Below are 12,138 nucleotides of genomic sequence, written 5' to 3'. Positions count from 1 at the left end.
GGCTCCAGCCTTCCTTCTCAGCCTCATCTTTCACCACTCCCTGATATCTGCCTTTGCATTTATATGGGGCTGGAAGGAGGTTCAGGAGCCCAAATGGGCTTCAAGGGACTTTCTTAGAGGAAAACTTAGGAAGCTTCAAGCAGACAAAAGAATTGAGAATGCTGGAAGCTTCCAGATTCTTTTCATTCCCCAAGCTACATTGACTCCATTTGGACTCAAAGTCTATCTCCTTGTTGGGCTCAGCAGTGAAATCTATCTCTTGCTGCTATGCTCAGCAGTAAAATCCTTGACCTAGGAGTTGCAAGCTCACCCTAAATGTCAGCGAATCTAGTTTCTCAGGGACCAGTGAGGTCTAAGGTCTAGGGGTAAAGCAACAGGGTGTGGTGGGGACTGTGGCAAAGTATAGAGCACGTGTCCCATCTGAGAAAGGACCTTAAGGCTGGGTCACATCTTGCTCTCACTGCGTCCTTGATGGCCAGCATAGGGCCTGGCATCAAGGAGGCTGGGAGGAAAGACTGAAGAGTTGAAGTTTCTTATAGGCATAAAGTTTGGGTGGAAGGCATTCGTTTGTTCATTCATTCACTTACTCATTCATATACCCCTTCAACAAATATTTATTGAGCACTCTCTATGTACCAGGCACTGTTCTAGGTGCTAGGGGTCCAGCGGGAAGAGAGATGGGGAGAGTCAGGGAAAAGGTGTTTGGAATATTAAATAGACTAGTTAGGAAAGGCCTCCCTGAGAAGGTAAAACTTGGGGAAGGTGATAAAGGAGAGGAAGGATAAACCATTCAGCCATCTGGGGGAGGAATGATCAAGGGAGAAGTAACAGCACGTGCAAAGGTCCTGAGGCAGGAATGTGGCTGGCACATTTAAGGATCAGCAAGGAGGCCAGTGTGGCTGGAGTGGAGTGAGTGAGGGGCAAGCCAGTAGGAGATGAGGTCAGGGAGGTGATGGGGGCACAGATCACACAGGGCCTTATAGGCCATGGTAAGGACTTAGGTTCTGACTCTGAGTGAATTGAGAACCATGGGAAAGTTCTGAGAGGAGACGTAATCCATCTTAGGTTATAACAGGACCCTTCTGGTGACTGTGTGGATAAGAGCAGAAACAGGGAGACCCATGCAGAGGCTACTGCAGTAATCCAGGGGGAGATGATGGGGCTGGGACCAGAGGAGGTGGTGAAAAGTAGTTGGATTCTAAGTATATTGGGAAGCTGGAGCTACAGATCAGATGGGGAGGTGTGAGAGAAAGAGAGAAACAAAGGATGACATCAAGGTTCTGGCCTGAGCATCTGGGAGGGTGGAGGTACCATTTTCTGAGCTGGGGATGAATTGAAGATGTGGTACCTGCCTTCACGGGGCTTCCAGCTTGTGAACCATCCATCTGAGAATCACACACAAAATGATAAGAGTTATAAGGTGACTAGCTGCCCCCTAGGAGAAGGCCATGGTGCCATGAGAGCTTCTAATAGGGATGAAGTGTGTTCCCAGTCGGGGGGTGGGGGGAGGGAACACGAAGAGTATAGGAGCTGAGAGGAGGGGAGGGAAGGAGGGGCGGGGAGGGGGTGTGGATGGAGAGGCCAGTGGAGGCCAGTCCTGGATCCATGTGAAGGAATTTGGGCTTTATTTTGGGATAAAGTGTTTTGAGCAGGAGTGTGTGTACTTGTGTGTGTGCATGTGATGTAATCAGAGCTGCGTGGTTTGAAAATATCCCTCCAGCTGCAGTGTGGAGAGTGGATCCGACAGAGTCCAGAGTAGAGGTCCAGTGAGCCCAGTGACGGCTTCTGCCCTTGTCCTGCTGGGCCTGGACGGGGTGGAGTCCGTGGAAAGGGCAGGAGGGCTTTGAGGAGGTGGGAGTGACAGGGCTGGTTGGATGGGACTGGGAGGTGACGGAAGGAGGCATCACGGGGACTTGCGGCTTCGCCATCCACATTCCTCAGGACGTTGGCTTTCTGGGAATTAGGGTTAGAGAAAGATGCTGCTCGGGTTAGAGATGTTTGGGCCCCCCTACCCCCAGATCCGTACAGGGCTCGTGGGAGGGGGAGAGGCGAAAGCCTGAAGCCCTCACTTCCTTTCATATTCTGAAAACCTTTCTTTCTTTTTTTTTTCAAAGGTGAAAAATGCCGCAGCTTCATTGACCTGGCCCCAGCATCAGAGAAAGGTAGGTGTGGCCCCAGCTCAGGTGTGCCAACCTTGCCCACTCCAGGGACACTTCCCGAAGCCCTGGGTGATCCTGTCCTTCAGCATCCCTGGGTGATGGTGCCCCAGGGGCCAGAATCCTGTTGCAAAGCTCTGAGTTCCTTGAGCGGTTAGTGCAGGGGGAGAGGCAGGTGGAGGGACATCATCCTGCCCTCCCCCGTTCCCCCCCCCGCCCCCCAAGTGGGATGATTCTGAGAGTCATTACACTTCCCTTACTTCCAGTGCGTGCTGGGACTTTGGGGGAGGTAGGATGGGTGTGCGGAAGTTGGGACCAGGCAAGACCAGTGTTGGCATTGCTTCCAAGTGTAGGATTTGACCTTGGGGGAGGGAAGCCAGACGTTCTGTCTCTGTCGTCTCACAGGTGTGGGGAGGTCCAGCCTGATCGGACACTGCCATTCAGAAAGGACCCGTTGGTGTGCAGGGCTTGACAGCAGAGATTCTGAGCCCAGTGGTGCTCAGATATGTTGATTAGGAGCGGGCTGCAGCTTGTGTAGGGGGCAGAGCAGTCAGGATTAGGTTTCGCTGCAAGTAATGGCGACCCCAAATAACTGGCTTCAGTGGAAAAATGTATTTATTCCTTTTAAAAGTTTCAAATCCGGGGTGGCTCTGCTCCGTGCAGTCTTCAGCATCCCGGCCCCGGGGGACTCTCTCCATCATCCCTGTGGCCTTTGTCCTCATGGACTAACAGGATGGCTAGAGCTACAGCTGTCACATCTGCACTCCAGGCAACAGGATAGAGGAAAGGCAAAGAAGAAAGGGCAAAGGTTGCATGTCAACAGTAAGGTTCCCGGAAGTTGCCCCATGACACGGGCTTATATCCCCTTGGCCAGAACTTGATCACAGCTGCAAGGGAGGCTGGGAAATGAGGTCTTTATCCTGGCAACCATGTGCTCAGCTGAAAGGCAGGGGTTTTATCATTATGGAAGAACAGGAGAATGGATACTGGAGGATGCGCTGCCACAGGAGCGTAGGGCATGGCCACCTCCCTACTTCCCTACCCTGCCACCAAGGAGGACCCTTGCCAAGAGAGAACAGGTGTGCAGGTCTCTTCAGACAGCCTGGAGATTAGGAGAGGGCTCTGGTCCTGGGAGTCGGGGTGGGGAAACTGAGACAAGAGTTCAGCCCTAAACTGTCCCGACGTGGGGGGCCTTGGTGGGCCGAGGCTCAGGGGAAATTCTTAAATCCAGGATGTGCGGTCACCCACGCCCCCTGCTGGTGGGGCTGAGTTTGCAGTTCCCCTGCAGTGTCAGGAGGTTCAAGGGCCTGAAGTGCCCCGTCTCTGACCTGTCCAGCGTGTTGGGAGAGGCGGGACAGGCAAGGGGGCTGCGTGTCTTTGAGGCTGGTGACGTTCCTGTCTCACAGATGCTGTCCCCTTGAAGAGCTCCAGCCAAGTGGCAGCTGGTGAGACTGAGGGGCATGTGACAGGGAGCCCATAGTGCTCTCGGGTCCAGGAAGAGGCTGGGCTCCCCCTCTGAGCAAGCTTTTGGCAGTGGGAGCTACCTCCTCTGTTTCCTCTGCTTCCCAGGGACGATACCCTGTTTAGTGGCTACTTGTGGCCATCCCTGAAGTTTCGAGCTGAGCAACTTGGGCCACAGCTGCCAAACTGAGTTCCTCAGAAAATACTACAGCTGCTAATAAACGGCTGATACTTACTGAGCAGGTACGACGTGTTAGGCACTGGGCCAAACACTTTAAATGTATCAACTGAGAAACCTCCCCACAACCTTGCTAAGAAGGGGCTGACCTTCTCACCCCACTTGACAGATGAGAAAACTGAGCCCTAGAGACATTAAGCCACTCACGTCTCACATCTCATAAGGAGCAGAGCCCATGCTCTGTACCCCTCCGTTGTACTGCATCTGAGAAGGCAATACCTGTAGGCAACCTCTACGTTGCTCATCCCATAATCCCCAAGGCCTTGGAGTTCCTGGGTCACCTCTGCTCCAAATCTGGCTTCCAGGAAGCTGGGCCCGTGTGTGCACATGTAAATGTGTGTGCATGTCTGGTTGAGGGCGAGGGTATGCATGCATGGGCAGGTGCTCCTGTGAGAGTGTGCACATGGGTCTCATGTGTGTGCCTGCATGCACACTCGTGGGTGAGTGTGGGCACGGAGGCATGTACACATGTGTGCACATATGAGCGTGTGGATATGTGTACATGCGTGTGTGTGTCCACATACAGTGGCACGTGGGTTGCTCGTGCCTCTTGCTAGTGGCTTATTCCTGCCTCGTGTATGAGGACCGAGGCCGCAGAGGGGTTGTATCTTTGTGTTTTACTGGCCTCGTGACTTTACTTTCAGGGATTGGTGGCCACGCCAAAGACCTGGCTGTGTGTATAAAAATGTTTATAAGAAGCCTGAGTGGGCTGGCTTTGCAGACCAGTGTTCATGGACTCACTGCCTCTCAAGCACTTAGGCTCACCTTTGGGGCTGGCGGGATTTGGTCAGGCAGCTCTGTGGCCTGTTCCCGAACCTCCCGGGAGGCCCAGCCCTCCCAGGGGCACCTGCAGGAGCCTGGTGTCCCCGGACCCCTCCGTGTGCTCGCCGAGTCCTCTCCACACTGTCTGTTTCACAGATGAGGAGCCCAGGCTGCAGAGAGAGGGGGACTGGTTCAGGGTCACACAGGGAGCCCGGGCCGATGTTGGAGGCCAGGCGTGTTCTCTCCCAAAGAACACTCTTCTCCCAGATTCTGGTGGCACCCGGTCCCGCTGTGACTTCCTTCCTGCTCTGCAAAATCCGATCATAATAATTAGTGTTAGGTGACACTAACACAAACTGGCTTTCATGCGGTGCTTACCACGTGCCAGGCGCTGTTCTGAGAACTTTATACCTGGTGGCTCATTTAATCCCCATTTTACAGATGAGGAGACTGAGGCCTAGAGAGTTAATTGACTTGCCCAAAGTCACACAGTTAGGATGCTGGGATTTAAAACTGAGCTGTCTGGCTCTTAAATGCTTGGTTCTTCTGCTGAAAAGCTAGGCCTTCCGAGCCTCTGTGTGTGTGTGTGTGTGTGTGTGTGTGTGTGTGTGTGTGTGTGTGTGTGTGTGTGTGTGTGTGAGTAATTGAGGCCCTTCTGAAATGGGCCCCGTCTTTGCCATTTTCTCCAATACCCTCTGTCCTTTCCTCCCTACCCTCTCCCCTGGCAAAATATGTGTCTGTCATCAGTGTTTTTACCATGGCATATTTTTGTTAGTTCTCCTGATCATTCTAGCTTTGTGCTTCACGTGGGAAATATCTTTTCATTTTAAACTAGCCTAAGCCACAACCATTTTTCATCTAGATTCCTGCCACAGTCTCTTAACTGGTTATGTCCTTCCATTTTTGACCCCTGCTTCACTGGTAGCCAGAATGATCCTTTTAAAGCATAAATCATCTCCTGTGGCTCCCTGTTTAAAACCCTCCCTTGGCTCCCATCTCGTTCAGAGTAAAAGTCATTGTCCTCATCTTGGCCTGTAAGGTCTGGGGGATCTGGCCCTGTACATCCGGGACCTCATCTCCTGTAATCTCCCCTCCCTCGCCATACTTCAGGTCTCCAAAATCTTTACTGTTCCTTGAGTCAGCCAAGCTGGTGTGTGCCTTGGCACTTGCTGTTTCCTGCTCCTGGAACACTGTTCTCTCAGCTCTCTGCACAGCTGGTCCCTTCTCATCACTCAAACGTCACATCTTCAGGGCAGCCTTCCTCGAACATCCTTAGAGCAGCCCTTCCTCCTGCCAAGTCCTTCTCTACTCTCTTCAATGTTTAGTTGTCTTTACATCACATATGAAATGTACTCAGTGCTTCTTTGATTAACAATGGTCTCCCCTAAAAGACGGTCAGCTCCATGAGGGCAGGGATTTTTGTCTTGTTTGTGACTCACTGTATCCCCAAGGCCCAAAGCAATGCCTGGCACTGTTGAATTAATGAAAAATGAACATTGATTTTTAACTGTTTACACTCTTGTTATAAAAATTATAACAATGTTTAAATGTGTAAATGAGAAACGAAAGTCTCTTATAAGCCCACCCTTAGATATTCACTGGTAATGGTTTGGTTTATTAGTCCCTGAAGAAAGTTAGAAGGATGAAAGATAGATAGGTAGATAGATAAATACACACACATACGTATATACACATATATACTTATACACCTGTATAAAATCATAGATTGCTTTTTATATCAATACATAGAACTCACTCATCTTTTGGAACAACTGTATAATAGCCCATCACATAGAGACAATTTATTTAACCAAGCCCTATCACTGGACATTCAGATTATGTCCCCAGTACACATTGAGAATCTTGTATCACAGCTGAATAATAGTAACCAGTACACATATCTTTCTCCCTCACAAGAATGGGGCCCTCCGAGCAGTGGTTTCTTATTTACCTCTGGGCCTCCAGGGCCCAGCCCAGCACTGGAGCCCTACTGGCAGAGCAGAGTAATAAGTTCTGTGACAAAGATCTGCCCAGCAGGCCATGAGAGGCAGAGGAGGAGGAATGGATTAAAGACGCTTGAGCAGTCTGTGAAGATAAAATGTGCAAATGCAGATAAACAGCAATGTCTGTGTATTGTGAACTTGATACTGAAAATGCAGAGGAAAAGCTTTTTATGCTTCCTAATCTTCCTCTTCAAAGTTTCCCTTGTCTCTCCAAATCTCAACCTCTTATCCCCTGGGGCCAGATTCTCCTACCAAATAATTGTGACCAACTGGATACTTTTCAAACCTAGTGTATTGGTCAGCAATAGTCACTATAATGCTGTGTAACAAGCCATCCCCAAACTCAGTGGCACCCGGCATGTGTTTTTTTGCTTGCATGTCTGGGGGTTGACTTAGGTTTAGCTGATGTAGGCTGTCTTGGTTCCAGGCTGCAGACTGGGCTCAAGTCCGCTCCATGTGTATTCTTTTTGGGGGCCAAATAGAGGGGACAGAAATGCAAGGTGGCTAACTGAACAAGTACATTTAAAAAAAAAAAATTATTCATTTATTTTTTTTTGGCTGAACTGTGTGGCATGCAGGATCTTAGTACCCCGACCAGAGATTGCACCCATGCCCCCTGCCGTGGAAGCGTGGAGTCTTAACCACTGGACTGCCGGGGGAGTCCCATGCACAAGCACATTTAAAACCTTTGCTTACATCCTATCTGCTAACATCCTATTGGCTAAAGCAAGTCATGGGGTTGCATCCAACATCAATGGGGCAAGAAATACACGACCCACGTGGAGGGTGGAGTGGGAATGAATATTTGCTGAGTGATAGTCTAATCTGCCACCCCTGGGCCTCACCACAGGCCTTAAGGATGATTGGCAGCTGGCTGTGCTGGAACTGGCCCAGCTGGATTTCTGGGTGTATGTGCTTAATTTGCTTATCAAGGTCTTCTCTGGTCATTGTCATCCCAAAGTGACTTATTTATTTTTCCAAAAGTAACCAAAATATTTGAGGGAGGTAATTCGTTCCTTCCCCAAACAATCAATTGAGCAGCCTCTGTGTGCCAGCCATCTGCACCCATGCCTTCCAATTCAACACATATTTCCTGAGCACCTGCTATGATCCAAGTTCTGGGCTAGGTATGGGGGGCAACGCAAGGACGAATGAGGTGAAGGTCCCTGCCCTACAGGAGTGGGAGAGAGCTACGGAAATGGTTATCAGGCATCGTGGGAGGGCTCCAGCCGAGGAACAAGGAGGCCACCCTCCAGTGCAAAAGGCTGGGGACGTGATGGCTGCCACCTCCGATCCTGCCGTGGGGCGGGGGTGGGGGGGTCCATGAGGATTTTTGGGTTTTCTGCCCTTTGTTATGTTAACTGGACCCCCCCAGTAAAGACCTGTCCCAAGTCATTTGTCAAGGTGTGGTATGGGGAAAATTCCCAGTTTCTAAATCCCGGGTTGGAGCTTCCCCTCACAGGTGGATGGGTTCTCACTGTGAATGAATGAATGAAGAATGAAGGAAGGAAGGAAGGAGGGAAGGAATTGAACTCGTCCTGATTCATATTTGCCAACAGGGCTGTACTGGTAAATCACTGTGATTCCTCAATGCCCATCAACACACACTGTGGAGTACTGTGCAGTCTCCAACTTCTCTCAGCGGTATGGATGTTGGGCAAATGAAGCCAGATTTAAAAGAATACACAGTATGTGATTCCATTTGTATAAAACTGGAAATCAGGCAAAACGGATCTGTGCCGTCAGAAGTCAGGACAGGGGTTACCCTTGAAGAGCGAGTGTGACTGAAAGAGAGCCAGTGCAGGGCTCTGGCAGCTGGCGATGTTACGTTTCTTAAGCCGGGTGCTAGTTACACGATGTGTTCAGTTCATGAAAGTTCATCAAGCTGTACGTTTGTGATCAATGCCCTTTTCTGTATATGTGATACTTCCATAAAAAGTAAGACAAAAATTTCCCACACTGAATTCTAAATTATCTTTCTAAACTGGAAATCCAGCTCCATCAGCCTCCTGCTTAAAAGCCTTTCCTGGCTCCTAAACATACACCATGTAACACGGCACTCGTGGCCCTTCGTGATCTAGTGTGTGTCTGCCTTTTCCACTCCACCTCCTGTAATCCCTCATGTGGACCTTGTGCTCCAGCCCCGCCTCCTTACTTGCATACATTTCCCCCCCAAACTCTCCATCATATCTCATGCCTCTGTGCCTTTGCATATTCTCTTCCCTCTGCCTGACCTGCCTTTACCACCTCTTGTTTGCCATGAAAACTTCTGTTTATCCTTCAAAACCCAGTTAAGACATGACCTCTTCTGAAAAGGCACCTCGGACCCCAGAAGTACTCACGGTGACTGGTCCTATTAGCACCCATCACACAGCCTTGAGATGATCTCCTCCACCAGACTGGACACTCCCTGAGGACAGGCACTGGATCTTGTCTTTCCAGTGGCTCCCGTGCCCCAGATGGGGTTGGCACACAACAAGAATTTAATAAAGTTTTGTTGAATGAAGGAAAGAAGGAAAGAAGGAAGGAAGGAACAGGGGTCATGTTATAGATACTGGGTATCCCATTTGGGTTTGGAAATCTGGATCCCGACTCTGGAAGCCGTGGTCTCCTCTGTCCCGCCTGGGCTGAGCTGTGTTTTAAGCCATCCCGGCTCCCTGCCCCTCTTTCTCAGGGAGCTGGGATTTTGGGCAGCTACCAGCTGGCAATTTTTGTGAAACAATCTCCTAAGCTTGTAGGTTTCATTTGTTTAATATTTCAGGGATATGCAACAGTGTGGTGGCTCCGTGGCCACAATCCCTAGTCTTGCGTGAGTCATTTCTCAACTGAGTTCCTATAATAGTCTCTTGTTGGTTCCCTCAACCTCTCTGTTCTCCGTCTGAAATCGATTTACAATTCTGCTGCTCACTTAATTTATTTAGTGCATTTTATTGATTTATGTCATAGAACTGAAAGGTGCATAGATCAGAACATGCCGAACAGGGAAGGGAGAGGGGAACCAGCTTCCACAGCTGCCCAGACTCTGACATCGAGCTGCAAGCAGGTCAGCCTGCTGGCTGCAGCCTGAACACACCGAGTCACTGGTGCATCCTTGTGCCTGTGCATTAATCCTGGGTGATCCTTTCGCCCTGGCTGCTTGGGGAACTCACTGTCACCTTCACCTGCCAACCCAAAGGTCCTGCCTCTGCGAAGTCCTCTCTGGCCCCCAGGCTGAGTTAGTTATGCCCGCTCTGGGCTCCCAAGTCACCGAGTACATGCCTGTGGTCCAGGGCCTGACAAAAAGGGAACTCTGATTCTTTCATCCCAACAAGACAGACAATTCAGGACACAAAGAGGCAAGAGACTGGCCTGAGTGGTCCACACGTCCATTTTTCCCGCTCACCTGCCATTCCCAGACAACACTGAGCTAGTTTTTGCAGCCCTCTGACCGTGGGTGGGAACCATCGTTTGTCTGAATGGCCCTGGTCCTTCTGTGGAGACAGCAGAGCTCTGGAATCCTCCGACAGAAGGAGATCATTTCCTGGCCATTCTCAATAAACTCACAGCACAGCCACCTCACCTGGAGCCATTTCATTCTCGGAAGCAGGGCAGGCTGCAGCCTTGTTTTCGGGGAAGGGCTGCAGGGACCTTTGTCCACCTTCCCTCAGGCTAGTGGGCAGCATCCCTCGGTGCCAGGCTGTGTGCCAGGAGCTGGGTCAGTGAGGAGGATGCCTCACAGCTTCCGATCTTGAGGCGCCTTCTAGTGGGGGAGACACACAAGGAGGTGGAGAGTCACGTCTGTGAATCAGGGACCCATGGGGGAGCCCAGAGGCCTGTGGAAGGAAAGATGGCAGTATAGGAAGGCTGTGTGGAGGGTTCCATGTGGGGAGGGTCCTGAAGGATGAGTGGCATTCCTTCTACTGCATAAGGGGGACGGCGGTGGGGGGGTGTCATTCCTGGTAGAATGAATGACATGTGCAAAGACGTGAGACCCAGTATCCTTGTGCCAGGCACGTGACAGAGGTGCAATAGACACTTGCTGAATGACTGAAGAGCGGAAGGAAGGTGTAGCCCCGAGAGGTTAACTGCCTTGCTCAAAGTCACACAGCAAATTTAGGTTAGAGTCAGGCTCACCTGCCAGGATCCTGAGGGCTTTTAATCAGCATCCCGCCCACCCTGCCAACACCACCCATCGTTTCTCATCTCACCTTTCCTTCCCACCCATCCCTCCAGCCTCATTTTCTCTAGCTTCACACATGGTCCTCCCACCTCCCTCATTCTGAAGTGCTGGTTCTGCCACTTTAGTTCTGAAATTCTGGATTCCTCTAATTACGTGCTCTTATTAAAAGTGATTAAACCCCCGTGCCGGTGGAGGACTGCTCCCGGAGATCACAACATCCAATAATTGCTTTAGTTGCTCTAATTCCAATTATTCAAGATTATCTTTCCAGGTAATTAGGTGTCTGGGTAGTCTCGCCTGTTCGCTCTCTCAGAGAGTGTCATATTAACCCCAAACGGTGACCAGCTTTCATGTTTCATAATTGGAAACAGTTTCTCCATGGTGAGAAGACTCTGTTAAGTGTAAACAGTGGTAATTAACATTTCGAAATGACTCTTCTGTCTTATCATACTTTGGTGTGAGAAATTACCTCGGATGCTTAAATCCAGCTCTTTGCCCCTCTGAGCAGAGGTTTCAGCAGCATTGGGGAAATAGGGCTTGCTGAACTGCACGGGGGCGGAGGAATTTGAAGGATGGCTCCTTTGCACATTCTAGGAAAGTCTTTGCATGGGCTGGTTTCCTTCTGGATCTCTGCCTGGATGGGAGGCCTTGGGATGGAATTTGCCATAAGACCCTTCCATTTGGCCCAGGCTTTGCATTCACACAGGGCCTTCACTTTAGACAAATGATGAGTCCTTCAAATGAAGTTATACAATCAAGGCCACCAGGTACAGTTGTGTAGGTTACCCACTGTGCAACTCTGGGGGTCATGATTCATCTACGTGAGTGGCATTGGGTTGGGCAGTGCACATCCTGTACGGCTGTAGGCAGGGGCCGGGGATACACAGACTGGGTTAAAAGAAGACAACATTCAACATACAAGTCTATACCTGCACCTCATTGCTGAACCGCACTGCCTGTGATGAGCAGGGAATTTATAACCCTATTTTGTCATGTTTCTTTTTTTTTTTTTTAATTTTATTTATTTATTTATTTTTGGCTGTGTTGGGTCTTTGTTTCTGTGCGTGGGCTTTTCTCTAGTTGCGGCGAGCGGGGGCCACTCTTCATTGCGGTGCGCGGGCCTCTCACTGTCGCGGCCTCTCGTTGCGGAGCACAGGCTCCAGACGCGCAGGCTCAGTAGTTGTGGCTCACGGGCCCAGTTGCTCCGCGGCATGTGGGATCTTCCCAGACCAGGGCTCAAACCCGTGTCCCCTGCATTGGCAGGCAGATTCTCAACCACTGCGCCACCAGGGAGGCCGTCATGTTTCTTTTTTAATTGATATAATTTCATTTATATAATATACAAAGAGTGAAAAGTAC

General features: G+C 50.3%; 1 protein-coding gene across 2 annotated transcripts in view; it reads left to right on the top strand.

Moving 5' to 3' along the window:
* GSG1L (GSG1 like) overlaps positions 1-12,138 on the top strand; it is a 212,168-nt gene that overhangs the window by 69,836 nt on the left and 130,194 nt on the right. For both annotated transcript variants that reach the window (XM_036824315.1, XM_036824314.1), the window contains exon 2: positions 2,115-2,162. In XM_036824315.1, the coding sequence (XP_036680210.1) occupies positions 2,115-2,162 (48 nt within the window). The remainder of the gene's footprint in view (positions 1-2,114; positions 2,163-12,138) is intronic.

This window comes from Balaenoptera musculus, chromosome 15, assembly GCF_009873245.2.
Source record: "Balaenoptera musculus isolate JJ_BM4_2016_0621 chromosome 15, mBalMus1.pri.v3, whole genome shotgun sequence".
In the NCBI taxonomy this organism is placed as follows: Eukaryota; Metazoa; Chordata; class Mammalia; order Artiodactyla; family Balaenopteridae; genus Balaenoptera; species Balaenoptera musculus.
This window is presented reverse-complemented; position numbering and strand designations above follow the sequence as displayed.